Source organism: Peromyscus eremicus, chromosome 6 (genome assembly GCF_949786415.1).
Source record: "Peromyscus eremicus chromosome 6, PerEre_H2_v1, whole genome shotgun sequence".
NCBI lineage: Eukaryota > Metazoa > Chordata > Mammalia > Rodentia > Cricetidae > Peromyscus > Peromyscus eremicus.
In genome coordinates, this window is record NC_081421.1 from 101,729,005 (window position 1) to 101,756,233 (window position 27,229).

Below are 27,229 nucleotides of genomic sequence, written 5' to 3' on the forward strand. Positions count from 1 at the left end.
AAGAGGCCATCAGATTCCATGATAGATGATTGTGAGCCACCATGTGGTTGCTGGGAATTGAACTCATGTCCTCTGGAAGAGCAGCCAGTGCTCTTAACTGCTGAGCCTTTTCTCCAGCCCCAAAATAGTACAGTCTTGAAAGGAAACAACGGTTATAACACGATGAATGTGAAATTATGTCATACTAAAAACATAAAGCTATGACTCATTTTCAGTTCCCACTGATAGACAGGAAAACCACTGTCACTGAGGTAGTGGTGAGCACTATTTCAGCTAAATGACCTCCTGGCCATCAGCACTCACCTCTGTGAGAAAACTGTATCCCCTTCTATCCCTCAAGATTCAACCTTACAGTTGAGTAGCAGTAGCTGATGTGATTGTAAGAGCCTTGAGTGATCTTTTATGTTAGCATTCTCAAGAGAATTTGGTTTCAAACAAAATGAAAATGACCAGCCATCCTGAAAAGTCAGTTCAGCTTACCTGCAGTTTAAATATGGAAGTGAGTGATGTTCCAGGGATCACCTTAAAATTTCCATTAGCGTAGAGAAAACCCTTGGGTTAGATGTCCCCTGATGTTTTATTTTATTACTGTCCATAGAATGTCCATGGTGTTGAGAAATAGGAAAGAGATGGGTAAGCTGCCCAACAACCTTGAGACTAGTTCACACACACACCAAAAATAAATGGGAAAAAAGCCACAAAAATAATGAAAGTTGTAATGTCTAATACTGACAAAGCAGTGGGTAATTTTTTTAAAAAAATGGATGCTGACAAAAGAACAAAAGGGGGCGCTGGATAGATGGCTCAGCAGTTAAGAGCACTTGATGCTTTTGAAGTTTGCTTCCCAGCACCTGTATGGCTGGGGGGAGGGGAGATGGGTGGACAGAGGTAGTGTTTCACATCCATCTGTAGCTCAGATCCGGGGGATCTAGCACCCTCTTCTGGCCTCTGTGGGTATAGGCACTCACATGGTGCACACAAACACTCAGACACATAAAGTAAAAAAATTTAAAATACAAAGAAAACTCAACCCCTTTAGAAAGCCATTTAGAAGCATGCAGTTGGTGCCTTAAATTTTTCCCAGTGTGGCTACAAAATAAATACAGGGAATTTTTCATAATTGAAGAACTTGTTAGAAAAATATGACTGTATTTTACAGATACTTATTTTAAACAACCTGAGTATTCAGCAATGCGGAATTGAGTGAAAGATTGGTCACACCTGACTTTGATAGAGGCTAATCAAACTACTCATAAGACAATCGTAAGTGCCCTGTAGAAACAAATCCAGTGGCATGGTGATAAAAACTCATAACATTACACTATGGGACATGCTGATAGCTGCTTAGAAATATATAACTGTGAGTTTAAAAAGACTATGGAAACAGGACAGCGTGAAAGTCATTCCCACAGAGAGAGGTTATAAGTCTGGTTTCTTAGTTTCATCTTCTGTTGAAGGTTCTTTTTAGTCATAGGAACAAGAGAGAGAAAGAGTCCAGCTTTTAGTCCCTTGGGGTTCATATATTGAGGAAAACATTACACAGCCACCTAAGTGATATTTTTCTTCCCCACTTCAAATCTCAGCATGAGTTTTTCCCGGATCCAGGGCTTTAACCATGTTTTGTTGAAATGACTCTGGCTACCATGGTTATTCTTTGAAAGTCAAACAGAGTTTACATTGTTCCCTGCAACATCCTCTCTGTGCATTACACCGTGAGTTATGATATTAGAGCATCCTGTCGCTAGGTCTTTGAAGGCAGCCTTGGTAGCCCTTTTCTGTTTGTGTAGTAAACGATGGTCCTCATTCAGGCGGATTCTGTTTCCGAGTTCTTGCCCTTTGTTATGTCCAAATGGCATATCAAAACTTCCCCATAATGTCCGTCATTATTGGAAGTCAACTATTTTGTCATCTTATCAAAGAAACTGCAAGAGTTACAGTTACAATGTGGCTTTATGCAGGATGCAGAATTTCTCCCAGCAGGTCAAGACTTCATCAGTTACACTCCAGAACAAGAGTAAAATAGTTTGTGCTAGGAGAAAGACACCACAAGCTACACAGGCCTGGGTTATCTGGTAGCTGCACATACGTATCTTTTGGTAGGTTATATTTACCTCAGGTTTCTATGCCTTCTGGAAAGCCACTTGTAGATGGGATATATGAATCAAATGATGAAGAAAATATAAATCAATCTCTTCCCTCTCTCTCTCTCCCTCTACCTCCCCCTCCCTCCTCTCTCTCTCTCTCTCTCTCTCCCTCTCCCTCTCCTCTCTCTTTTCTTTCTCTCTTTCTTTTTCTCTTTGTCTGTCTGTCTGTCTGTCTCTACTCAGCCTCTTAGGTCAGAGTAATGCAAATCTTGACTATTTTCCATAAATCTAGACAGAGTACTAATTTCCTTGTCCCCTAATTTATACACCTATAAAAGAGATAAAAATAAAACTTGCCTCACAGAACTTTGTAGTAATTGAGTTAATTAATGTAAGATTATAGCAATTAATAAATACTACTTTATGGCCAGTCAGAAGGTTCAACAGGTGAGCGTGATTGCTACCAAGCCTGACGACATGAGTTTGATACCGAGAACTCATATAATAGGAAAGATCCAATTCCCTCAAGTTGTCCTCTGACTTCTACACATATGCTGTGGTTTGCTCATGCATGCACACATACACATAGTGACATAAATAGATAAAACGTGAAAAAGAAATATTTGTTATTAATGTACATGATTTTGAATCTGAAAAAATAAAAAATGACCCCAGGTTACTTGGGAAACAGTTTTCAAAATGAATTAAATTTGTAGTGAACCCCAAACTGCTCTTAAAATAAACATTGTCTTTAAGAAATCAACAAAGAAGCAGCCTTACTTTTCTCTGTGGAAAGAAGCAAGCTGTCTAGAGGTCAATCACATGGTGAAGGACACTGGGAATGTTTCATAGATGGAAATTAAATTATGATGGACAGAAGTATGAGCCACATGGGAAAATCATAAGGGGACATGATGTCTTTTGTTTCTGGGCACTTTGCAGGGCTTGGACTTTTTTGTTATTGATTCTGTTTCATTATCGTTCCCCTTTTTGGAAAATACTCACTGGTCAGAAAGGATGGTATGTACTATCATCCTCCTGAAATGGAAGTGTTCTCTAACCCAGCAGCCATTACCTTTCTCATAAAAGCTGATCCTTCAGTATGACCACGAGGACTAAGGATGGTTGTTTTAAATGTTTCACACCACCACTGTAAACCATTTTTACAAAGCCTTTTCTAACTTTTGGTTTTTTATCAAATGTGTTTTAGCAGATTAGGTGTTCAAGGATATGTATTTTCAAAATAGACGTCTGTAAATATTACTTTAAGTTTAATAAGAAAAAATCTAAATGATTTAGTCTTTATTTAACTGAGCTGATAGATCACTTTAAAGTTCTCCACCAAGAGAGTTTATCATTGCCAAGTGACCTTTATCCTTTCAATAGATACTAACTGGATGGTACCCAGAACCATATTAGCTATTAGCCCTACTGATAACTCACTTCAGCTTTCTTAGTGGTGAGAAGACTACACAAAGAAAATTAATCCAGTTGAGTACTTTGTTCTCAAGCATGTAAAAATTTGAACCGCACTGGAACTAATTATTCTAGTAATTACTTACTCTCTGTTTTTCTAGCACATTCTAGGATGGCCAGCAACACCTCTCATTATCTCCACAATGTTCTAGGTTGGTTGGTTTTGCTTAGTAATGTATACTTTCTATTTTGAGGGTGAGCCTGGATCACCTGGAGCAGCAGGGCAAAGTGGACTCCCGGGACCAAAGGTTGGTACAGATAAAGCCAAGCACAGTCGTCCACTGCATGGTTTCCGCACAGTTTTAAGCTGTCACAGTTTGTTAAGCTATTCTCTGGTTGTAGTTGGGTAGACATTTTTGTCAGTGGTATAATGCTCAGTCATAGAACTTTGTAACTAATGACTACATTATGCTTACGATTGTTGTTAACATTAGACATGCAGGAAAGAAATAGGATATGACTGTCTAAATTGTTTCTTGTGGGGCTGGGGAGATGGCTAAGTAGTTAAGAGCACCTGGTGCAAGGGTTCAGATCTTGGTACCCACAGCTCATGACCCTCTGTAAGTAACTCCAGTCCTAGAGGATCCAATGCCCTCTTCTGGCCTCCAAGGATACTAGGCTCACACAGTACACAGACATACATGCAAGGAAAACACCTATAATATAATTAAAAAAAATATTTCTTGTGGGATAATCAAATAGCATAAGAAAGCTCTCAAAATGACCACTGTCATTTTCCCCCTTAATAAGTTGCGAAAACATAGGTCATGTTCATACTACCTCAACTGTACATATTAGCAAGCCCCACTACAGATGATGTCCCCAGAGCCATGACGGCTTTTTCTCAAGATTTGGCCATCTTCAGCTTCTATACAACATGGCCAGTTAGTCAGACAAAGAACAGAATAAAGATGTGGTGTGTTTAGAATTTAAAAATGGATATAGTTTGAAATACTAAATAGGGAAAAAATGTAATGAGGATTTTTTTTGGATTGCCTGTTTTCTTGGTTTCTTGAAGAACAAATGAATCCGTTAAATCAAAAAAGATTGGTGACAGTTCAGTTTAAACCAAGCAGGCAGACAAATCCCAAATCCTTTGATGAGTGAACACCCCTTGAAGTACAAACCTCATGTCTAATCCCATCAGCTGTGCTGGTGTGAGTCTGAACCCACAGATGTCTGTCAACTGATTTTACATGCCACGCTGCTATTTAGGTACTGGGGACAGACCTAAAATGCATGGACCTGCCCCTTTTTTTGTCCTGAAGAAGAAAGAAAATATTCCTTCTGGGAATCCAGCCCTCTCCTGTCTTCTCCCCTTTCTTGCACTTTACTAAGAAGTCCAATGGTGGGAGTTAATTCTTGATGAGCACTCACAGTACTGTTCCTGTGTCCATCAGGATGGATGTTGAGTGGTGAAGGTTACCAGAAAAGCAGAAAGCCAGGGGGTCAGGTTGATTTCCAGAGAATGAAAAGAACTTTGTCTCCAAACTGACTTCTAGCTTGGGTTCTTTTACTTTGGTTTTCTTTTTCTCCACAATAATCTCCTTAAAACATTTCAAGCGGTCTGGTCTCATGGCAACTCTTACTCAAGCTCCCCATCAGGAAATTTCATCGTAAGATGAATGTACTTTAAAACATCTATCTGTCCCCTGCCTTTTCCTAGAGAAAGGGAAAAATGCAATTCTCTTCAGAGAGCAGTTTCCTATTTTAATCCCTGTGTTTTCTTGGTCATCATGTCTAGGAGGAACCTCCCTCACTAAGGCTGCTCCATTCTGGTATCTTGGTTACAGAACTGATGATCTTGTTGAGGAGTCAGAGTGCTGCATTGAGGGTTTATGATCATGTCCAGGATTGCAGAGCTGTACCAGGGTCAGCCCTGAAGTAACTCATGCATCAGGACATGCTTTAAGACAGCTTTATGGAAGGACATGCTAACCTACCTTATTGATTTTGAGTTTGCCACACTGTGTTCCCCCTTAATGTCCCAGTCCACTCCTGGGTGACCTTATCTACTGCACATGTCACTATCCTTATAGAAGTAAGGACTTAAGATTAAAGTTGGTATTGGTATCTATACCCAATTCCTCTGGATATTTTTGCAACTTGTTTTCATGTATAAACTAAGGCCAAAATAGACAATGTGCTTTATAATTCACCTAGTGCATTCAGTATGTGTTCAGTACCCGCTTTGTTTCCTACTGCTCTATTAGCTCTTCACTAATATCTCTCCATCTCTGTTTTGGTGCTCAGGGGGAGCCTGGAAAAGAAGGAGAAAAGGTAAGAATAGTTCTGCGTTGTTTATCACTCCCCTTCTCCAGAGCTACACTCCAACTGAACTAGATGCGTGAGAGGATGGATGGTGGATAGACGTACAGATGGATGGACAGATAGTTAGAAGTGGAGATTCGGGAAGATTAATTTGCCCACCTTTCAGACTGTCGAATAGGGAAAGAGAAAATATTTCTCTTTCACCTAATTTTTGAATTGGGGGTTTGAAGGAAGGAGAGACGAGCAAACGCTGCCTGCCAGGCTCACAGTGGCTTTCAGGGACCCCTAGCCCTGTAAAAGCCCATTCTGCACACTTGCCAATGCCATGCCGATGCCTTCCTAAGCATCCACAGCTGTCTCTGCTGCTGCTGGGGACCCTGAGTCAAGGGTCAAAGTCATACAGATGTTTACCTGCAGTCACTGGCTAAAAGTGACCCCACAAAGAATCCCCATCAAAACCAGAAAAGGGAACAGACAGAGAGTCGGGGTTGCGTGTTAATCCCTGTTAGATGCCTGCGGTATTCCTTGCAGGCCTGTCTTACTGGTTTTCAAACTCCCACTGTGTCTGGCTCTGTTTATACCCCAGGTTCCCTCTGCTAACTGTGGTGGTGTTTGGGTGTGTCTCTGAGTGGAGTGCTAGATACTATGATACGTTGTGGTAGACTTTCTGACAAATATCATAACCCTACTTGCAAAAGAAGTTCATCAAAAGATCAGGAAAATAGTCCTCAAATTTTTCTGCCTTGTAAAGCAGAAAGAAGTCAATGTTAGATTGGAAGAAGAGCAAAATAGGGGTTAAAAGGCCATTCATGAAGGGACAGTCAATCTCTTTACTTCACAACTACTCTGAGCCCTGTTTCTCAATGAGGAGATTGGTGTTCTAAGGGGGTTTTCAAGCAGATTTCTAAAAAGCACGTGAGTAAGCTATCTTTCAACACTGCCTTAGAGTGTGTACTCTAAAGTTCAGGGTAATTAACTTGAAATTAATTAGTCGTCAAATAACTGGTTCATGTAGAAATTGGGGAGAGAGGAGGAGCAATGCCAGTGCCCATCTCCGGTTCATCAGATGGGGTGCTGCCCTCCTGGCCCACTGTACACAGCCCAGGCAGGTTCAGTTCATGCTTATTTGAAATGGTAAAAGGAACTTTGGAAGGGAAAGTGAGTCTCTCTCTTCTGTCTTCTCATTCTTGAGAAACTGCCACTGATGGTTTCTCTCTTCAATTCTGTGGAAGTGTTGAAATGATAGAAAAGTGACGTCCTCTGAAGCTAGAGCGAAGAGCAGCCCAGCACAGGAATGCCACAAACACCCAGGCACTGGGATCTCCAACAGCAAAGACTATTTTTCAGAGTGTGCTGGCATGGTTTGAAATGTTGTGTACCGTGCAGAACTTAGTTCTTACAGCTGCATAGGGTATCCTTATCCTCACATGACCCAGGAAAAACTCAGTGCAAAGAGCATTGCTTTGCCTGCTGAGTGCCAGTGCTGGACTCCGTTCTACTGAATCTGAAATCCATGACATTTCCTCTCTAGCATGCTCTAAGACTTAAATGAAAGCATTCAGAGTTTAGCAGAGCAAAGCGCAGAGATAAAATGAAACCTTTCCCCTTTGTGCTGCCTTGTGGGTAGGAAGGAGATGTCACTGGACGAGTAGGGAAGTAACCAAAGAAGCACATATTCCCCTGACTCAGTTTACTGTGATTTGGGAGAGACAATATCTAATAAAAATATAAAAATTTCTTTTTCTGAATGCTGCCTATGCAGCCCCAAGTAGATAAATACTCAGTCCATAGGTCTTGGAGGCCACGGCATTCACTGGGAAGCCCTGGAGCCTTTGATTGTTTGAAGACAGGTAGAATTTATACAGCTTGTAGGGAGAAAAGAACAGGCTTGCACAGCATGAAGAGGGCCCAGAAGTAGCAAACAGAAGTGCCATGGCATGCTGTGGGAAGTGACAAGAGAGTCCTGCTGTGGGGAACTTTAGCCAGAGGAAAAGAGAGTGCAGGAGGGAAGCTGGTGTCCACATCAACCATGAGAAGTCTGGCAGAGACGTCACTGCTTTGTATTAACCCTGCGCTGTTTGAAGGTGCTCAGCCGTGTTCATGTAATAAAAGTAATCGTATTGGCGACAGTCGGCTGGTCAAGCTCGTGGGCTCTGTGAACATTTACAGTGGGTTGTAACAAGAGTGTGTCCAAAGGAGAATGCAAGAGAAGATGCTCTTTGCTTCAAGTCACAAGTAGATGTAAATGTATCACTTTGTCCTCTTCTCAGGGAGATGCTGGAGAAAATGGCCCCAAAGGTGACGCAGGTGAAAAGGTACGGTCTTGTGAAATACGGAAGACGGTGTGCATGAGCATGAATATCATTGAATGTGCCTGAAGCTGGGAGATTTGGGAGACAGCCTAGAGAAACCTCTCAAGTTAGAAAAACAGTTTGGTATTCGACTTCTAAAAAGTGATTATTCCACATCCTAGCCACAAATTTAAATATTCTGAAAGCAAAATGGCCTGCCAAAAATTAGAAAATAAGTAAATTTCCAACAGTAGGTCTCTCAGGCAATAACCACACTTACTCATGTGGCAGTGTGTCTTCACAGAGGCCTGAAAGGGGCATTCCTGAGTGATTTGGCCTGCCCTAGATTTAGAAGGAAGTGTGTTGGTGAGTGAGGACGAAATTGAAAAGTTTAGTCTTAAGTTACTAGCACTCGATTGCAGTGTTCACGTCAGGATCATTGGGTACCGTGGCCCTTGCGTTCTGCCTTCCCCTCCTTGGTCTTTGGAACACTGATGAGCGTTTACAGCGCACGCCCCCCTGCTCTGTCTCCGTTCCTCTCTCTTGTCCCACCACTCTGTCATTACGGTGTTTGCTTGGGTTTGTATTTTACATCCCTGACACCATGGCACTGTAACATCCAAAGGATGTTTTCCTTCATCCATGTGATGTGCTCAGATTTGGAAAGAAGACTCTTTTAGAGGCTGAATAGAGAATCAGATTGGATGGATTTCAGTGCAAACCAAGCACAGGAACTGACGAATGGGAGGATTATTCACTTAGGCTCACAGTTGAGAGAGAGACTGTTCCATTTTGAAAATTATGACTCTACAGATGGATAATGGTTAGTCATAAAAACATGCTCATAAAATAAATAGAAGCTTATCTTTCTCCATCTCATAAATATTAATACAAATATGGCATGGAGGTAGGAACAAATTAATGTCACTAAGTAGCAACTGTTTATATTTGAGAAATAGTTTGAATTTAGGGTAGTTTCTCAGTGCCTTGAGGACCAGGGTGTCTGGGCCTCGGCACCGTTGACAGTGTGAACTGAATAATTCTTCGATGTGGAGCTGGCAGGCAAATCCATGTGCTGTGACCTACCCTTCCATCCCTATTTCAGAACCCCTGCAGTAGCTGCATCTCTTTATCTTCCAAATGTAAATACCAAGCTGTCCTCAAGTACGACATGCAAGTATTTAGTGCATGCTCCTGCCTGCTCTCAGATCAGGATTTGAACCCCTGGCTATGTGAACCCAGAGGATAATGGTCTATTTAGCTTTCATCTTTTTGTCTAAAAGCAGAGATAAGCCAGCTTATTCTATAGATTAGTATTTTAGGCTTTGTGGGCCACATAGTGTCCAGCACAACTCCGTGGCTCTGTGATTGTAGCAGCCACAGACAACATGCAAAAGAAACGAGTGGGGCTGTGTTCAAAAGGGATTTTGTTTCTGGGCCTGGTGACTTGGAGATTATGTAATTTGTGTGTATTTTGTAATATTATTGTTGTTTTGATTATTTTTTAACCATTTAAAAGTATAAAAGTAGGCTGGGAGGTGATAGCACACATCTTTAATCCCAGCACTCGGAAGGGCCAGGTGAATCTCTGTGAGTTTGAACTCAGCCTGATCTACAGAATGAGATCCAGGACAGACAGGCTCCAAAGCTATACAGAGAAAACCTGTCTCAAAAAAAAAAAAATTAAATAAATAAATAAATAAATAAATAAGGCCATGCTTGGCCCAGTCTTGGAAGTATCCAGCAAGACTTAACTACAGTAGCCAACCTTTGCTTAAAACAAAGGAAATACTGTACACAGAAGGCAGATTCTTCAAACAACAACACAATATATCAAATTTAAACTGCACCTATGTGAATTTTAATAGAGCGTTTTATGTCTTAGAGAGTGGATTTTTTTTTAACTCCGTTTTTTAGAACATAGGCCAGTAATAGTTTCTTTACTCACACAGGTTTTGAAATTTAATTTTGTAACAGTAAAACAATGTTTTTCCTTGAAAGGACCCAAGTGTCTCAAAGGAATGTCGTTTTTGCTTTATACATAATGCAAATCAGTTACCATACGGACTCACACATCATAAACTCTCAATAAATACTAACTTTTCCTACCATGTGGAAATTGAAATCAACGACATGGTTGTTTCTCTTTTCTTTTCTTTTTTTTATCAAAAAGTTTTATTGCTCAGCTGAAATTAAGTACAAGAAATGCCTCAGTTAAAGCGGAAATCGTTTCTATAAACTTTCAATGGGTCTAAGCAGGGGATTGTAAATAGCGATCTGTAACGTGTATAATATGTAATCTGACCCACAGCATTCATCCCGAGAATGTAGTGATTGGAATATCATTTTTGATGTGTTTTTTAAACATTTCCTGCTCCTGTCTTATAATTTGTTTCCAGCATGTCGGAAACACTCTTCTTGTGGCCTTTGTCTTCAGTATGCGAAACCCATTCATCATTTTCCAACTTCGAGGGGTAAAATTAAAAAAAAAAATTTAAGCCTTTTTTCTGCTATTGATGTAGTAAATTACGTCATTGACTGATTCACTTTAATGGATTTTTTTTTTTCCTTTTGATCCAACTCAGTGCATTCGGATGGTAAAGCAATCTGAGGCTTTCCAGGCTGGTCATCTGGAAATGCTGGAAGCTATAAAACCACTGACTGGCCCAGGGCTTCTCTGTGGCCAGCAAAACAGTACACTCAGCTTAAGACTAACCTGCCAAAGACTGATTTCAATCACGTGTGAAGTTACTGTGGAAGCTTTGTATTCTAGTCTTTGGAGTGTTAATTCCACCAAACAATGTTGGAATCGATTTCTTATCCACTGCCAGTGGCTGCCTGTACAGCTCACTGAATGGTTGGACCACACTGCTGTAGCCTGTGTGGTGTTCTCTGCCGAGTCAAGAGCTCCGGCTCCACTTATTGGCATGAGTTGCCTGTCCCTTACCTTCCTTTGCTCCCATGGCCTCTGTCCCTATCCATGCATTGCCTTCTGATTTAACATCTGGAGCTCAAGTATCTTGTCTTTCACAGGTGTGTCCTATTTGCCCTTACCAACCAATCTGTCTTAAAACCACACCTGGAGGGCTGTGTCCAAGGACACTCTAGGGCAGTCAGCACCTGGTCCTCTCTAATCCTGCCCATGGCATCCTTTGTTTAGATGCCTGCTCTCTCTTCCCCTCCCAGTTCCTCATCTCCATTTTCTAGCTTTATTCAATCTTCAGTCCTTTGAACCTTGGATTCACAAGTCATTTCCTAAGGAAGCTCTTTAGTCTCTTAAACTTCTCAGGTCACCCCTGTATACTTGAACAACACCCTATAATTCTGTTCCTAATACATACTGTTCTTCACTGTCATTTCTTAATTAATGGGACACTGAGCTCACTAGAAAAGGAACAAACAAACACAAACCCATAGGATACTGTCTAGTTTCATTTCTAGATCATGCAATAAAATCCTCTTACAAAAGTAAGAAAGACGGGGTTTCTTTGGTTCATAATTTGAAGTTAATAGTCCATCATTGTAGGGAGGTCAAGGCATGAAGCAGCTGGTCACATTCCCTGTGTGATCAAGAGCAGAAAGCAATGAATTAGTGTGGGCATGCTTGCACTAGTCCAAGGCCTAGCCCATGAACTAGTGCTACTCACGTTCGAGGTGGGTCATCCTACCTCAACCCAATTAAGAAAAGCCTACCTAATCTAAACAATCCTCTTTGAAACTCCTTTCCCGGGTCATTCTAACCAGCCACCACAGCTCCACCCTTGTCCATTTGACACCAAGCACATCACTTTTAAGCTATAATCTTCCATCCTTTGTCCCCAAAGTCAAACCAAAAACTGCATAGTGCCAATCTCTTCTAGTCCCGGTGCTAATCCAGGTTCCAGGACATTGTTATAAGATAGAAAATACTGTTTGGAAAATCTTTTTTTTATTTAATCTTAACTTCATATTTTCATTGAATGGCACGAAGTTTCTATAGCCTGCATTTGCTTATTCTGTCTTTATTAACATATGCATATTTTATTACTTGCTGAGTACTGTGTTTGAAAACAACCACATATAAAACCAGTTCTTGACTGAAAGTGAAAAACAGTCAAGTCGCCAGATGTTGTGGCGCGCGCCTTTAATCCCAGCACTTGGGAGGCAGAGGCAAATGGATCTCTGTGAGTTCAAGGCCAGCCTGGTCTACAGAGTGAGACCCTGTCTCAAAAACAAAACAAAACAGCAGTCAAGTTTATTTACCTCACAGAACTTCTCCATCTGTGGCTTAGCCCACTGACTAATGAAGCTAGGCATGTACACCAGCCCCAGCTGGGAGGCTGTTTCCTGCTTTAATCCTGTGTTCACTTGTACTTTGGGGACAGGGTTATAAACATCCCCTGCTCCATTTCAGCTACTTGGAACATTGTCCTGTCCAGCAGTGGCCTTGCTCTTAAAAGTTATAGAAATTCCTGGAGATTTTACAGTTCTGCATCTTTTAAAAAGAGAATACAGATATGACTATGAGTTGTCCATCAAATGAAGCCTCCCTGATTTCCACAAGTAAAGCTGCCTTTCACTGTTGGGCTTTCCTTCCCATCTACTTTCTCTGAGGACAAAATCCAGTCTGTCTTCTCATGTAGGAGGTTAGCCAAACACTTTTGTATTCACTACAAGTGGTTAGTACAAGAACCACCTTTAATGTACACGTTTTCTCTAGCCTTTAGGACCCATTGTCAAAACGATACAGTCCAGCAGTCCTTTTCTCAGTCGGATACAAAGAGCAAATATGGAAGTACAGTTGGGGAAGCTCGAAGTTCACTTCACTGGAGCTCCTTCAGCTTCCTCATCACTGTGTGGAAGCGGCAATGCCTTCCCTGCATAAATAAGGCAGAAGGAGCGTCGTCGCAAAGTCAAGTTGTCTTTAGTACTACAAAGGTCGTATTATCCAAAACATTGCAAACTGGTTCATTAATGTTGAGGGCTCCCAGACTTAGTTTAGTAGAAACAGAAACAAGTATTATTTTCTTCACCGCATTTATTTCACCCCTCATTTGGAACTCATTTGAATGGGAATGGTTGGGAAGGGAAGGATCATTCATCCAAGAGTTCACTTCTTTGTTTAGCCACACTTTAATTTTTCCTTGGATAATGGCAATTACAGATGTCAAAGTCACGTGTGCACTTCTTTCCCCAACACACTAAATTGACTATTTCCTTCTCTTTCCTAAGCTCGGGTTTCCCCCTTCCTAAAGGTCTCTCTTCATTTTGATCCTTGACTGCTGACCCGACTAAAACATGGTCTTATAGACAGTCAGTCACTCATTCACCACGTGTGTGTTAAGCATATCCTGTGATCGGGATGCAGGCAGAGTCAGTTCTCCTGCAGCTGGCTGGCTGCCGACAGGACAGGTGAATGTGCAGGCCATGCCCACAGCAATCACAACACAAGCTGTGCCCGACACAAACAAAGCATGAAGCTACAGTAGGTGTGCTCCTGGGGGGAGCTGAATTGGTGAACGGTTCCTTGAGGCAAAGCCATGTAAACCAAGACCTAAAGCAAGAGAAGCGCCGTCCATGGAAAGACGTGAGTGGAAAGGAGGAAAGGAGCCATGTGCTGGTCAAATCACAGGGACCTGAGGCCTCTATCTGTCTGTGTGTCTGTCTCTAAAAGAGATTGACGAGCAGCTTCTGGACTTTAGAACAAGGGAACAGACCCCTGGAAATGCTTGAGTATTTGTACAGATGACAGAGCTTAGTGAGTCTCAACTCTGGCCTCCCCCTTCAGTTTTCTTGACAGTCTCAAATGTCTCCTCCTTTTCTATGTCTTTGCGTGTTCCTAGGATGGAGAGGACTAGAGCGAGATTGAGAATCTAGGCCTTTTTCCGCCTCGTTTACAAATGAGTGACAGTCTTACCTCTTCTCGATGTTCCTGTCTGCACCCGTCCTATCCTTAGGATAGTGTGTTTTTAGGAGTGGAGTCATCCTCCATGAAATCTGGACAAACACTGTCTTTGAAAAAGCCAGACTCCCCCTGAATAGCCATCTCTTCCCCACCTCTATGTCAGAACTAACATCCTGGGAATTGCAGATAAAAAAAACCTTTTGTAACCCGTTAACTTAGCAGACCACTGTCTTCCACCAACCCCAGAGCTAAGGATATCATCGGATAGGCTCCGAGACCTTTAGAAAAGCCTCCTCCATCTGGCTGGAACCACCTCTCTGATGTACCCACCAATATATTTTAAACTTATCTTGACATATGACTTTCTTTGCTCTGTAAAACTATAAAGCTTCAGGAAACTGCTTCCATTTTGGAACATGAAATTTTGGGCACCCTAAATCTGTACTCCTGGACCATGGTCACTCAAAATGGCTCCAGAATAAACTATCTCTTGATCTCTTTAAAAAGTTAAAAGTCGGATTCCATCTGAAGACTTTTTTAGCCCCTCCGTGTATTCCCATTACACACATGTCATTCATTATCCTGTGACCTGCCAGTGGTTGAGTTATGGTACAGTGAGGGTAACACAGGAAAAGGCATGCTCATGCTTCATGATGGTGTCAAACTAGTCTGCAGCATGGCTTTTGCAATGCAACATCACTAACCTTTGACTTCATCTGTTGAACCTTGACCTTCCAAAGACCAAGAAGGGCAGGAACTCCCTGTAAATAGCCAGTGACATTAATAAATCCCAGAAGCTAAGAAAACCAGAAGATTCAAATCCCTCAGTTACAATTCATTGCTTCAGAATATATATTTAACATCTTATTAAGGGAATGGCTTCATGTTTGTATATTCTTAGTTATTTCAAGAAATATAGTCTTTTCATGTTTTGTATTCAGAGTAAACCCATGATTTCAGGCAGGGCATGGTTTCTCTTACATGCTGTTGTTGTATAGTGGATGGGTCTATTGATGTACAAAGTCCTGTGGGGCACGGGTAGGCTCATTGGGCATATGTAGAGTCCCTCTGGGCATCCATGTGGGTAATGGCTGCCTGGGGACTTGCATTGTTTTCTCAATACTTGTGGCATAATCTCTCCTGGGTTTCATTTTAGGGTGACCCTGGATCATCTGCTGCAGGAATTAAGGTAACTATAGCCTTGCACATGTGTATGCCATGGGAATCATGGTTTTGACTTTATGAGCCTCCCTTGTCTCTTCAGTTTAGCAGCATTGATGGTTACGTCTCTGGTCCAATTCTCTGGCAACAGCTTCCAAACACAACAGGGAAATCCCAGGCAGTCTGAGTAGGAGAGCTTACTTTCTCTTCCATGTTTCTTTGGTTTCCAAGAAATATGTATCTCTATATGTGAGTTCTAGGCACACTCACAGCAGTTTCCATATGTGTAGTGGAGTAGAGAGTAAGAAAATGACATCCACAAAAATGTATGTAATCAAGTAGGCAGTTGAATCATTACTGCAAAACTGCTCAAAGCTCTAGTGTTTTTCAAAATTTCTTCTAAGACTGCCTTTGTTATCTTTGCTTTTCTTTGGCCAGGGAGAACCTGGAGAATCTGGTCGTCCAGGACAAAAGGTAATATCTCTCTGTCTTAGGTATGTTCTTTGCACCTCTCCGTGATCAGTATTTCATGTCATTGGCATCTAATATGGAAACATTCATTTCACAGTGGTATAGCTTCCATGCTTTGCACAATGTTACTGGTTGCTTTCCATTTTAAAAGGCCCTGATGCTGAGCATAGCGAAGTATGAAAACAAACTCTGTATATATGTATACATATACATTTGAAACTAACAAATCTCAGCTGAATTGGAATGCCAGCTAGTTGCCTTGCATGCTTAAAGGTAATCTGTATTTTCTGTGTTTCGTGGGAAGATGTAAGTATATACTAAACAATCTCAATGGAGAATGATGGACAGTTCTTTTAAAATATACCTCTACCTCCATTCATTTGCCTGCTAACTTGTATGTGACTCTAACCAGTGTTGTGAATGTTGCCTTATGGAAACTGAATTCGTTTAAAGAACTAAATTTTAATTAGCGACTCTAGCCATACCACTTTCACTAACTGATCTGTGGGTACATTAAATTTACCATTTGTACTTCTTCACTGAATGTTTGTACTTGTTTTTCATCTGAGTCTGAGGCAGGAAACAAATGTTGTCAGTTTCTCAGCTGAGCACCTGGGTTTCAATGCCCAGTCTAGCCAAACCTTACATAACAAATTGCAGTTAACAAGAAAATGTGAATTCCATAGGACAAATTCCTTAAAACCATAGTCTTTCCTTTGCCCAGTGGTAGCTGATGTTATAGGCAGATATGAATTAGGACATAGAACATACCTCATTAGCAGAGAGAGAAAGATAGTAAATCCTATTGCAGTGGATTTGAACCTAACATTGAGAGTTTGCTGTATTGTCATTGTTCTTGACGTCATCGCTTGACATCATCGAGAGAGCTTTCATTTAAGCACTTGGGATAGAAGTAACTTCTGAGAAGGTTTTCATGTTAACGTTTCTCTACTTTAATGGCAAATATTTTTCTCTGGAAACTGAGAGTCTCAGAGTATTGATTCATCAGCTCAGCTCCAGGTGAGACAAGAGCCCAGCACAGCTCTTTAACTCTTCCTGTTCTGATCCGTCTCTTGGTCTTCAGGTCCCAAGTTTAACTCAAGACTCCACACAAAATATTTTAAATAAGTGAGTTGTAGTAACCCCCCTCTTCCTCTTCTTCCCAGTTAATCTAGAGCAACATCCCTCGCAGCTCTTTGCTGGTAGCAGATGTATACGGCCAATCATCTAGATTACTCTTCAATGTGTTTGGGTGAAATATTTCAAACACCTTTTAGAACCTCAGGTGCCACAGTGTTCTTTCTGTGGCTCCTTTCAGTGGTGACAGCTTTCCACAAACATGTCCAGCCTTTCCCCTCATGCTGACTTTTTCTTTGAGAAAATCAAACTTGTCAGCATATGTGATTTTTTTTTCTAACCTACTAATTTTTTAGTTCCCCTTCTCAGGCTTTATCATGGGCATCATAGCAGGCAGCCTCTCTGACCTTTTAAAAAGAAATGTGGAATTACAAATAATAGTGATCCATGCTCTATTTTGAAAAAGCAACTGGTCTTCACAGATGTGATTTTTGGGTCCCTTAGTCTTTAAAAAATTAAAGATTTTTCTTAAATTGCCCTCTAAATTTGTGATTTTCTCAAAGAAAGACCAGACTTGGTGGAATGTGACTCTAACCCAGCACTCAGAAAGCTGCGGCTGGAAGACCTGGCATTCGAAACCCACCTGCCTTAGGTAACAAGAGTCTGAGTCCGAGGAAGGGAGGGTGCTGGTGAAAAGGCCAGCGGGTCAAGGTGCTTGCTGCCAACACTGGCGACCTGAGTTTGATCCCAGAACCCACGTGGTAGATGGAAAATGAATCCTGCAAGTTACACAGACACACACACACACACACACATACACACACACACACACACACAAATAAGTAAATAAACAGGCAAAAGAGGGATGTGCACCTGCAAAGCATCTCTAAAACACAAGCCAAGCCAAATCTCAGTAATCTTGTGTAGGCGCCACTGTTTCCACAAAACAAGAACCAAATTGACCTTCAATTGCTTGGCATAATATTGCATTATTATAATTATTTATAAAGATAACTTAGATTCATTCTGGACATTTACAGCTTGCAGGCAGAAACACTGGGTTTTCTTTGCATTTTATAAAAAAATACATTTAAATGACATTGAAAGGAGCTTTCATCTAGGCTGATATATGTCCTGAAATGAACAGCAGCCTTTTTATCAATATTTAGTTCAGATTCTACCATCTGACACAATCCCGCCTTCCTACAATTGTATGACTTCCTTGGTCAAACATCCGATTTTGATAATAATTCCCTTTATATTGAGAACAGTATTTCCGTGTTTGCTGTTTAGAGTCAAAAATGGCAAACTGACCCAGGTATACAGTCAGTCCTGCATATCATCCATGGCATTTTGGGCACCATTAAAGAGCTGTGCTGTGGTGTTCAATAGTACACTAGTTCCCAAATTTAGGGGTGTTCCCAGAAAAGAACAAAATACTTAGCACAAGCTTAGTGATGAGCCTTCCATCTGGGATCATGCGCAGTGTTCATCTAGAGTGACATTGTAGTGGAGGATTCATTTCATCACATTTTTTCTCTTGTAGCTTCAGCAGTAGGATTACTTGTAGAGACACTATAGACCTGTAAAGTGTGAATTGTGTTTCACCACATAGTTCTTGCCTTTCTAACCTTTCCCCAGCTCTTAAAAGTATACAGTCTAACATGAGGGAGTAAATTATTTGATTCTCCATCAGAAGAGACCCTTGCTAATGAGCTCTGTGGACATCCAGGACACCCTAACAGGGTCCCAAGTATAAGACTCTCTCAGATTTAAGAATGGAGAGTAAAAAAGGAAAATAATAAAATCAGAAATATAATGTAGCTGTGTACAGTTGAAACTCTTGAACAAGGACTCTTTGGATAAAATAACAAGCTGACTCTTAATTATGACTCATGTCTAACACATCAACTGTGCTCCCAAGAGGCTCCTGAGCCATGGCATAGACATGAATAGCCAAGTTAACTAAAAACCTTTCTCTTAGTTGGAAGGTAAGCTTTCCATGACATAAAGATAAAGAATTCTGCAGAAAAAAAAATTCTTACTAAAAACATGAAGTGTTCCATAAGGGTAATATTAATGCCATTACCATCTCTCATTATGTTGCTAAGAGCAGGAAGTAAATACAAACTTGGAAAGGTAAGAGTCACAAACATTTAACACTATAGAATACGAATATCTGAAGTATTTGACTAAAATATACATTTACAACCAACTACATGTATGCACATATACACACATGATGTAGAGAAAGGCTACTCAAGCTTAATATTTCATTATCTTATATGTTATCCTGTAATGTTTTTACTCATTTTTCTCATAGAAAACATTGTATGTGTTAATCATGCATATATGTGCATATCAATTATTTCATTAAAGTAGCTATGTGGTTCTTTTAAGTTGGTAGAGAATGGGGTGGTGAGAATTCTTACTGGAAAATAATATTATAACCTATTTATTTCTACACATGCTTCAGATGTGATACCATCATGAGTTGGGGAGGCTTATTTAAAAACAATCCCAAGTGTTATTGCTTGGGCACTCTTATGCAGTTCCTGTTTTCAAAAGCTTCATACTATTCTTAAGTGAAAGATTGCTTTCAGTAAAATATGTGTGAAAGCCCTTTCTAGTAGGTTCTCTTAATGTTAGTGAATAAAGGGTAAAAGAGAAAACAAAAAAGAAAAGCAATGTGTGGTGTTGTAACTCCGTGAAGTTTAATATACCTAGACAACTGGTCTTAGGGTCGAATAATAAGCAAGTTAGAATTCCTTCCTTCTGTAATTTAATTTCATTGTAGTAGTATTTATAATGCACACTTCTGCACAGAATGTCTTTTCTTTTGCATTCCTGAAGTACCTTTAACAAGTAGCCAGGGAGCCTTTGCCTCCCCACTTTGTCTAATCACTCAGCTTAATAAAATGTCTAAAGGCTTAATATTATAATACCAGAAGAAATTCTAGCTCTTTGTCATCTGAAAGGGCAGATGGTGGGGGTGGAAGATCCAGTTGTAAGTAGGTTTTCCTTGAGTTAAGGATTATTCAAGGGCCAGCAAAATGGCTCAACACGCAAAGTGCTTTGCTCCGCAAGATGTATAACCTGAACTGGATCCCCAGAACCCACACAGATGTGGAAGGAGAGAACCAAACCCACAACCTTCACACGTGATCTGTGGTAGGCGTGCACACATGCATAGTGATAATAAAATAAAAATTAAAGATCATAGAAACATGTAGGCTACAAAACATGCCTCTCCCCCCACCCTCCTGGCACCTCTCCCTCTGTGGAAATGGTTGTCCTCTCCCTGACTGACCATTACAAAACTCTGATTGTTTTTCCCTCCGTGACACTTCCACAGATAATAGGCAACACTTCATGGCAAACATATTTTTTCCCGATTCCTTTATTCTTTTGTAGTGGACTTCAAGAGAATTTCTAAGCAATGTAACCTCTTGTGCTTAAAATAACATAGACAGTTCTGGGGAAATGAGAAGGTTTAGCCTGTCTCCAGTAATGCCTACTCAAGGCGTACTTAATCTCTGACCTGTGTTCGGGAACAGCTGCGTGGTACCATTAGCCCAACACTGCTAAGCAGGGTCACCCTAACCCAGCAATTGTTAGGAATACAGGCTGGACCTAAGTATATTCTTATCCATTTATTTGTCTTCTCATCCTTCAGGAATGAAAAGGAAATCTTACTATGCTTTTAAGTGAGCATCATGCTTACCGTGTGTATTTTCCTGGGGCCATCTGTTCATACAACAGTCTCTTGATTATCTAAGCAGGGAGAGCCCTGGGAAAGGACACGTTATTGAGGCAAGCAGCTCCAACAAAGCCTTGGCCAACGGAGTCATAAATGCAGCCTTTCCTCCTGTACTCCCCTCTCACGCCATCTGATAGAGATGCCAGGGGGCAGGGAACTGCAGGAAAAGGGAAGTGTCTAAGAAATCTGCCAAGTGGTCGGCCAGTCCCGGAATGGAGAGTTGTCCGAGCTGAGTAATCTCCTCAGACTCATTCCACCTCCACAGTCTTTTGTATATATTTCTGTTTGCAGAAACTCTGCCCCTGAGACATTTGCCATGTTGTTCTCTGATGCTGTGAATGAGTAAATGTCGCTCTATAATGCATTGTGATTTTCCTACGTAGGGTGAGCCAGGGCTGCCTGGACTGCCTGGACTCCCGGGGATCAAGGTAAATACTCCACTGACCAACTTCACAGAACTGTAGTGATGAGTCACCCAAATGGGAGGAAATGGAGAAAACCGTGAATACTGGTCCTTAACTATGCTAAAGGTGTCTCAATTGATTAGTTTTTTTTTTTTTAATTGAAATTGCACTCAGGTGTTTAAGGTTGCCCATTGCCATCCAGATTGTTTATTTCACTGCTGGCTTTATCGTGCCCCTTAGATAAAAGCAAATGGCATTTCAAGTAAAATCATGCAAGGTCCTAAAGTCTAGAAAGAATCTTTGCCTTTAACTTTTAACTTAACCTAGGGTCCCATCAAATTTTGACCAGAATTCATCTTTGCACACTGGTAAAGCAGACGTTTGGGCAACCATGTATCTGCTTCACCATGATAACAACCCCGCTAAGATGCCATGCTGCCATCTCTGCCAGTCACTCTCAGAAAAACAGAAACCACCTTGTTAAAATGTTTTCAACCAATACATGTACCTCCCACATAAACTCTGTATGCATCTTTTCAAATAATTGCTTAAGGTTTAGGATTAAAACATTGTTTTAAGATTTAAAGATTCTTTTTTTTCCATTTTTCTTTATTAAGTAATTTTCTACTCATACTACATACCACCCACAGAACCCACCTCCTCCCTCCTCCCATCCCCCAGCCCTCCCTCCCAAGCCATCCCACATCCCCACATCCCCCAAATCAAGGTCTCCCATGGGAAGTCAGATTCTTTTTTTTTTTTTTTTGGTTTTTCGAGACAGGGTTTCTCTGTGTAGCTTTGCGCCTTTCCTGGAACTCACTTGGTAGCCCAGGCTGGCCTCGAACTCACAGAGATCCTCCTGGCTCTGCCTCCCGAGTGCTGGGATTAAAGGCGTGCGCCACCACCGCCCAGCGGAAGTCAGATTCGTAAGCCACAATTTTTTGAAAAAATTTTGAGACTTTTCCCATGGCAGCGACAAGACCTTATGTTCTATTTTCCTAGCTCTAGTTCTTCCTTTAGAATAAACTTCATCTAGATCCCAGAAGTGACAAGGTAACAATGCAAGTACATCTTCCATTCTAAAATGAATGTTCATACTTCACTTCTGTGTGCCATTTCAAAATGCGTTAATTGAAGTCAGTATGATTTTACAAGGATTAAAAGTCCTATGTTGTTTATAACATTAGATAGGTGATCAATACACAGTAAGAAAAAATGTCTTCTAGATTGGCACTCAGAAATCCTGGTTCTAGTATTTTGTTGGCTGTTTCTAGATGACTATAAAAATTTCAGATTGCTTTTACTATATGCTTTGACTCTTTGGTAGACAGTGCACCCTGAAAAATGTCTGCTGAAGAGTCAAAGTCACTTACCTATCATTTGCAGTTTAGCAAGAAGGACATCCTAACTCGATGTGAAAGTTCATATTACAGGTTAATTTATGGCAGTTCTTTAGTAACTTCCATGCATAAAAAAAAATGACAACTTTTTATAAATGACAAGGTCATAAATTTTTAAATGATTTAAGGACATGTTGCTGGGTGTTAATTAGAACCTGGTGTCATTTACAAATCATAAAGAAGACATTTGAGACAAAGGACATTGGAAGGACAGGGAAGTCCCTACAGCAAGAACTCTGGCTTGTCAGGGTGCAGGCTCAGCTCAGGAGAGCCTTGGTGCTCTGAAATCCACTTGTCCCTTCTGCTGGTCTTCAGACACTCTCTTGGTCAAAAGAATAAGAATGAAAGCATTATTTTTCCAAAGTACAGTACAGATAAACACACACACATAGATATAGATGCTTTCAATAGCTACTGTATTTGTGATCCTTATCATATGGTTATATGTCTACACTGACCGTTGGCCTTTCCCCATGACCTTTTCAGTCACGCATGACCTGTTCAGAAGGTCATGAATTCTCAGGTTGGGAGGGTTAATTGTAAGTTGCCACCTCTAGTAAGTGCTTACGTTCCCACAGCCTGAGAAGTACTGGAAATACTTTGTGGAGGTGGCGTAGCTCTGATACTGCCCTCCTGTCCTGACTAGTGACTGAACTGAGAAATGGTCAGGTGACAAAACTCTTCACAATTCACCAGCGATGATTCTCTAGGTCATGTCAGTACCACACATGGGTCACCGTCTGATGTGGGAGATACATCATGAGCTCTATTTTCTGTTTACTAAGATTTGTCTTCTCACTCTAATTCAGATGAAAGATAAGCGTTCCTTACAATATAATTGCTAAATATCAGCAAATAATCTGGGGGGAAGACAATTTAGGAGCACATGAAGGTAGTTAGTATTCATTGTATATTCATAAATATAGACTTAAAGTTGTATAATGTTGTGATGTCACTACTTTAGCTTGAGATGCTCCTTATCAGTTTAATTTGCCTCACTTCTGCTCAGGTGGCAAACTACAGGACAGTTAATTCTCACTTCATAGTTTAAGTTATTCACCAGGATTTAAAAACTGAAACTCTTACATGTGGCTATAGGACGTGTGGTAACGAAAACATCAGTCATGATCTTAGGTCTGTATGTTTACGCTTTGGAAATATTTCCTGTTGCTACCCATGTCTTCCTTATCTGCCACTCCCACAGAGCGTGTGCACATGCCCTCCGTTGTGTCTAAGACACTGAGGAAACCAGTCTTTGCATACCAGGCAAGCTTTGGTCCACCACCTGTTGCTCTCGGGGAATGGCTGGAAACTTAATGAGCACCCACATGCCTTCCACGGCCCTCAGGAAATGAACCAAGTGTCTAAATACAGACAGCAGACTCATCTATCTATCACCTGAGGGTCCCACTCTGAGAAAAGTGCTAATACCGTAGGCATACATCAGGGAAGTCACTGAGCCCCGGCATGACTTCATCTCAAGCTGTTCTTAAGCTTCCTACAGCATTTGAAAGTCCTCTCGCCATGTGGAAGGCATTTGGAATTCCTATTTCATGCATTCATGGTTCATATAGTGTCAAGATGTTCAGCTGGGAAAATTAAATTATGTACAATGTACCATGCAGAAATTGATCTTCTGGAGTAAGATTTGAGCTTAGAAAGTTAGTTTTATGAACAAGCTTTCAAAAATGTCAGAGTCCTTTTTGTCCCTCAAGTATCTTAATGGATAATAGTCATTGTGCCTACCTTTTCTGATATCAGATAGAAACGTAAGATTCTAGGTTATTTTTGAAAATCTTAGTCTAGACCCTTATTTTGAAAAATATAAATATATTGTTGACCCATTCTCATGGATCCATTTCCCTCATAAATAAGCAGTATTGATTAACCACCCTAGAACAAACCAAATCATATCTTTACTAGTCCTGTGACTCAGGGTAAGATTTTGAAATCTCTCTGTATTTTTCTCTTGAGAACCAGCAGTGACCATAGCACAGAGTTCTGTTGAGAGAATGAAATGAATGAATGTATTCATAGCTCTTGAAATCTCACCCAGCACATAGCAAATGGCTGTTGTTGCTGTTTCTCTTGGGATAGCTCAGAATATTGAAAACATTACTTATGCACCAGTTCAATATAGTCTTTCCTCATGTAAATAATGTTAACCTGTAGAAAATATATCTAGCTGTGCTTTACATACATAAAAATGATGGATCCCCCTTTAAAGGCATGAAGGAATAAAACCTTTAAAAGCAATAAGATTGCCCTACTTCCTAAGTGTATTCCAGGAGCAAAAGGCAAGAGTGCACAATTACTTAAGGATGAGAGAAGTCATGTGAACATTCTTCTTCCTGACTGTTCACAGGAAAAGCAAAAGGGCAACTTGACACATCCCATAACAATGTTTGTTTTTTCCAAGCCTGGGTTACTTCACCTAGAATTATTGTTTCCAGCTCCATCCATTTACCTGAGAATTTCATAATTTTGTTTTTCTTAATGGCTGGTTAATTTTCCACTGTGTAGATGTACCACATTTTTGTTATCCATCATCTGTTGATGGACATCTAGACTGTTTCCAATTCCTGGTTATTGTGAATGGAGCAGCAGTGAACATGGATGAGCAAGTATCTCCCTAATGGAATATAGAGTCCTTTGGAAAAATGCCTAAGAGTGGTATAGTTGGATCATGCAGTAAATTCACTTTCAGCTTATTTCCACAGTAGCTGCACCAGTTTGCATTCCCAGCAGCAGTGAATAAGTGTTTCCCATTCCCTCTATCCATGCCAGTATTTATTCTTTATTTTCTTATTATCTTGGCCATTCTGACTAGGGTAAGATAAAATCTCAAAGTAGTTTTAATGTGTATTTCCATAACATAGCTAAGGATGTTGAACAGTTTTAAATCTAAGTCTCAGCCATTTATATTCCTTCTTTTGAGAATTCTGTATAGTTCCATGCCCCATTTTTCAGTTGGGTTGATTGTTTTCTGGATATTTAGGGGTTTGGTTTGGTTTTAGTTCTTTGTATGTTCTGGATACTAATCATCTGATAGATGGATAGTGGTCAGGATTTTTCCTCATTCTATAGGCTGCCTCATCCAAATAGTGGTATCCCCTGCTGGACAGTTGTTTTTTAGTCTCATGCTGTCCCATGTCGGCTGTTGGTCTTAATGCCTGCACCATCAGGATCCTGTTCAGAAATCCCTTTCCTGTGCCTATAAGTTAACATGTATTTCCTACTTTCTGCTCTATCAGATACAGGGTATCACACTTTATCCTGGAGTTCTTGATCTATTTGGAGTTTAGTTTTATGAGACTGAGAAATAAGAAGTGAGTCTCCTTCATCTACATGTAGCTATCCAGTTTGAGTGGCAGTATTTGCCCATTTGATGAAGATGCTGTCTCTTTTACAATGTATATTATTGGCCTCTTTATCAAAACAAAAAGCAGGTTACTGTAGGAGTCTGAGTTGATATGTGGGTCCTCAGTTGTATTCCATTAATCAATATGTTTGTTTTGATCCAATACCATGCTGTTTTTATTACTGTAACTCTATAGTAAAACTTGAAATCTGGTGCGGTGATACCACAGCAGAAAATTTTAATTGTTCAGAATTATTTTCTTCTATCCTGGTTCTTTTATGTTTCCATATGAAATTTAAGATTTTTTTCAGTACCTGTAAAGAATTGCATTGGAATTTTGATGTACATTTCATTGAATCTGTAGATTGCTTTTGGTAGGATGGCCATTTGGATGATATTAATCCTATCAATCCATGAGCATGGAAGGTCTTTCCATCTTCTGGTATCTTCTTCTGTTTCTTTTTCAGTATCTTAAAGTTTTCATTATATGAGTTTTCATTTTCCTTGATTAGACTTATTAGGCTCTTGGAAATGATATTGTTTCCCTAATTTCCTTCTAGGTGTTTGGCATTTATAGATAACTTGCAAAAAAAGTCAGCAGCCTTCTTGATTTTGTATCCTGCTACTGTTCTGAACTTTCTAGTCATTATTGCCTAACTCAAGATATTTTTCACAGAAGTAGCTAATTTTACCAAATTAAGAAGTCAAGTTTTAAGGAGGCAGGAGAGATATATTACAGCACATACTACATCAAATCATAAATAGCTATTTAAGTAGCAACTATATTTTAATGGTTTACCTTTCCTTGAAGCTTAATGGTTTTACTCTGGCTTCCACATTAGTGAAAATTTGACATTCATATCAAGAACATAAGGAGGCAGAAGGGTCTAAGGTGGTAACAAACTACCCCACATTGTATGAAACCCCCTGGACCTGAAGGCAGTTTTCACAGGAGGCAGAGACATTCGCTTGGCACTCTCAGGATTAAGTGCTGGCCTGGTGCTGTGTGAGTAACAAATGTATCTTCAGAATCTGATGAAGATGAATGAAGTTCAGTCCTCAGAAACATTGGCATATCTCAAAACTGGCAGAGATAAATGTAGGGATGTAAAATTAATTCATAGAGGAAAGAAAATACGATGCCCCTGGTAGACAGGTCACACTGTGTTATTATTGCTTGTAACTACTTCCTGCTTGCACAGACTCTACCTGAAGACATAGGTAACTTGAGTCTAATTAGGAAACTCATGCAACAGAAATCAAAGATTTTTAGCAATCATAATGAAACCTCCAACAATTACACTGCATGTCCTTCATGGTGCAATTCTGTTAAGACAAAGAAAAATGCAAAAGATAGGTTTTCTGGGTTTTAAATAAATTCACTATTTAGTTCATTTTCAACAGAGCAATTAAGATGTTTTAGTGTCTACTCAGATTTTATTCTTATGAGTAATAAGTATTTTAGAGGCAAACTCTACTTCTCATTTTTTTCTTTTATTTTCTTTTTTTTGTCTCAATAATTTTAGAAATCAGTCCAAATTACCAAAACTGGCTGCCTCATGGTTCTTAGTATAACAAATGTTATTGCT

At 40.3% G+C, this 27,229-nt stretch overlaps 1 protein-coding gene across 1 annotated transcript in view; it reads left to right on the forward strand.

Moving 5' to 3' along the window:
* Col25a1 (collagen type XXV alpha 1 chain) overlaps positions 1-27,229 on the forward strand; it is a 391,109-nt gene that overhangs the window by 320,695 nt on the left and 43,185 nt on the right. Inside the window, exons 13-18 of the mRNA XM_059266229.1 lie at positions 3,755-3,808; positions 5,814-5,840; positions 8,102-8,146; positions 15,163-15,195; positions 15,606-15,641; positions 20,859-20,903. Coding sequence (XP_059122212.1) covers positions 3,755-3,808; positions 5,814-5,840; positions 8,102-8,146; positions 15,163-15,195; positions 15,606-15,641; positions 20,859-20,903 — 240 coding nt within the window. The remainder of the gene's footprint in view (positions 1-3,754; positions 3,809-5,813; positions 5,841-8,101; positions 8,147-15,162; positions 15,196-15,605; positions 15,642-20,858; positions 20,904-27,229) is intronic.